Source organism: Otolemur garnettii, unplaced genomic scaffold (genome assembly GCF_000181295.1).
Source record: "Otolemur garnettii isolate 467f Iridium unplaced genomic scaffold, OtoGar3 scaffold00076, whole genome shotgun sequence".
In the NCBI taxonomy this organism is placed as follows: Eukaryota; Metazoa; Chordata; class Mammalia; order Primates; family Galagidae; genus Otolemur; species Otolemur garnettii.
The window spans coordinates 4,497,457-4,500,048 of NW_003852471.1; the positions used below are offsets into that span (position 1 = coordinate 4,497,457).

General features: G+C 45.0%; 1 protein-coding gene across 1 annotated transcript in view; it reads left to right on the forward strand.

Moving 5' to 3' along the window:
* LEKR1 (leucine, glutamate and lysine rich 1) overlaps positions 1-1,539 on the forward strand; it is a 153,190-nt gene extending 151,651 nt beyond the window's left edge. The window contains exon 12 of the mRNA XM_012807808.1: positions 1,129-1,539. Within this exon, the coding sequence (XP_012663262.1) occupies positions 1,129-1,539 (411 nt within the window). The remainder of the gene's footprint in view (positions 1-1,128) is intronic.
* Positions 1,540-2,592: the final 1,053 nt, after the last annotated feature.

The window sequence follows — 2,592 nt, forward strand, 5'->3', positions numbered from 1 at the left end:
CCACTTTTACAAACAAGCTACCCTGATGGAAATTCATTCTGAGTTGATGAATTCTATGATAGAACCTTTTAAATCATGTTTACTTACTAGCACCTCCTTTGATCTGTTTACTTTTCGACCTCTTTTTTGACATCCTGTGAACATGAACGTCAGGACACTGGGGCAAGCCAAGACCTAATTTTTATCATGGGCCTATAAGTAATTTTGATGAACCCTGTAGTTGAAAGATGGGTAACGCCTCAACTAGAAATGTAGTCTGAGAATTTTAAAGAGCCTTAATGATCTCTGGTCCAGTCACACATTTGAAGCTTAAATTTGCTCCAGTATATCCCCACTAAGTGAGAGTCCACCCTTCACTGTCCTCCAGAAAGGTCTATTTAAAAGTTGTTTATCTTAAACCTGCAGCTTCCACCCTGGGTCCGGATGCTATTAGCATAAAAAGCAGTTCTGTCCAAACTTGGTGAGGGCAGGGACTATGTCCACTACAGCCACTAGTAACCTAATAAATGCTGGGTGCAGTTAAAAGCAGGTGCTCTTTATTTGAGGATGTCATCTTACAGAATGGCAAATGATAGGTGTCTTTAAGTTCCATTGAGGAAGCATGAGATAAGGAACATATTATTGTTTAAATGATACAGCCTAAGAATTACATTCTGTTATTCTTGCAGTCTTATCGTCCAAGCAGTTTTGCCTGTTTATCATACATATCACTGTGCATCTACTGTAAAATAACATATTTCATGACTCTACAGAGGTTAGCTGTGAGGCATCAGTGTCCGAGACACAAGGCAGAGAAGGTAAAATGCTGATGTAGTAGGCATTAGAAGTCCTGGGTTCTGTCCCCAGCCCCCTACCCCACCATCTAGGGGACCCTGGATAGGTCACTCAGACTCTCCAGTTCTTGATTCCTCTGCCACAAACCACAAGGATTGAATCAAATGCTGTCTTCAAGTTCTTTCCACCTTCACAAATATTTTGCGTTTTTGGCTTGTCTGTCCCACGCGGTGGAGACTCACAGAGGCAATCAAATAGCAGGCCTCTGACTCCCGGCTCCGTTCTGGGTTTCTGCCCCGCCTCTCCACTTACGCACACTATCTAAGGCTGCACTGCTTCCCCTTCTCTTTTCAGAACACTTTTCTTCAGGAAACAGTGCGTAGAGAGTGTGAAGAACGCTTCGAGCTGACAGAGGCGTTGAGTCAAGCCAGGGAGCAGCTCCTGAGGCTCAGGAGGCTCAGCGGAGGGCCACTGTCACCGTGTCCCCTTAGCAAGGGCAGCCTGACCTCCCCTGCAGCTGCAGTGGGTCATCACAGAGAGAGAAGCCTGGCAAGACTGAACTCTGAGCAAGGAATCAAAGTCCCCACCCTGCACCGAGTGTCAAGACCCACCACTTCCTCAACCTCAGATACGCCCAAGAGGGTGGGCAGCTTGGGCTTACCTGTGGTCCTCCAGCCACGTCCTCCCACGGGTGGAGCCTCTGCAGTAAATGAGACCAGACAGGGACTGGCCTCCGTTCTTCGGAGGAGGCTTAGTCAGCACTGACGGTCCAAAGTCAAGAGTCTTTCCCAAAGTGCCAGAAATTCTCGGTAGCTGAGGATGACAACAATCAAATCATTTTCGCCGATTAAGAATGCATGTCTATAGATATATTTGTAAATGGTAACAAGCTGAAAAATGGTGACCCAACAATTATAACAGATAATCGGGTGACTGGTATCCCAGCAGGTCGGTTTGTATATGTAGTGTGTGTGTTAGGCGTGCACTGTGAAGATGCCCTTGGCGAGATCACTGGTAAAATCTTTCACCCAGAGCATGTTTTCTAATTTTTTTTTTTTTTTTACCATTACAAAGCAGATGTGTCTCCACAAAAAAAATAGATTGCACTGGCTTTGTTGGTGTTTGTTCACTTGTTTGTTTAGCTAAATAAGTTAAGAGATGTCATACATATTCCAGATAAAAACAAAGTTCTTTAATCCTTAATTAGATGATTTCCGAAATGTTTAGTTCAAATAGTCACAGAATTCTTCCTGCTGGTCAAAAGCTTCTTTCCTTCACCTTGCAGGCTAGTTGGCTAATCTGATTTCTTTAGGCTCAGTCAGAGATATGATACATAACCTCCAGGAAAACAGTCTTCCCCTTCCCTGAGTGTCTGATTTCTGGACAGTAACTCCAATTCAAAGAACAGGTGGTGCCCGTAGCTCAGTCGGCAAGGGCGTCTGCCACATACACCTAGGATGGCAGGTTCAAACTCGGCCCAGGACTGCTAAGCAACAATGACAACTGCAACCAGAAAATAGCCAGGTGTTGTGGCCTGTAGTCCAAGCTACTTGGGAGGCTGAGGCAAGAGAATCGTTTAAGTCCAAGAGTTGGAGGTTGCTGTGAGCTGTGATGCCATGGCACTCTACCCAGGGTGAGAGCTTGAGACTCTGTCTCAAAAAAAAAAAAAAGAAAAGGTCAAATTATGAAGATTATATTAGTAAATGAAGAGCCTAGCCATATTGCTAGATATGCTTTAAGAATGCTCTAAGGGCTCGGCGCCTATAGCTCAACCGGCTAAGGCTCCAGCCACGTATACCTAAGGTGGCGGGTTCGAAT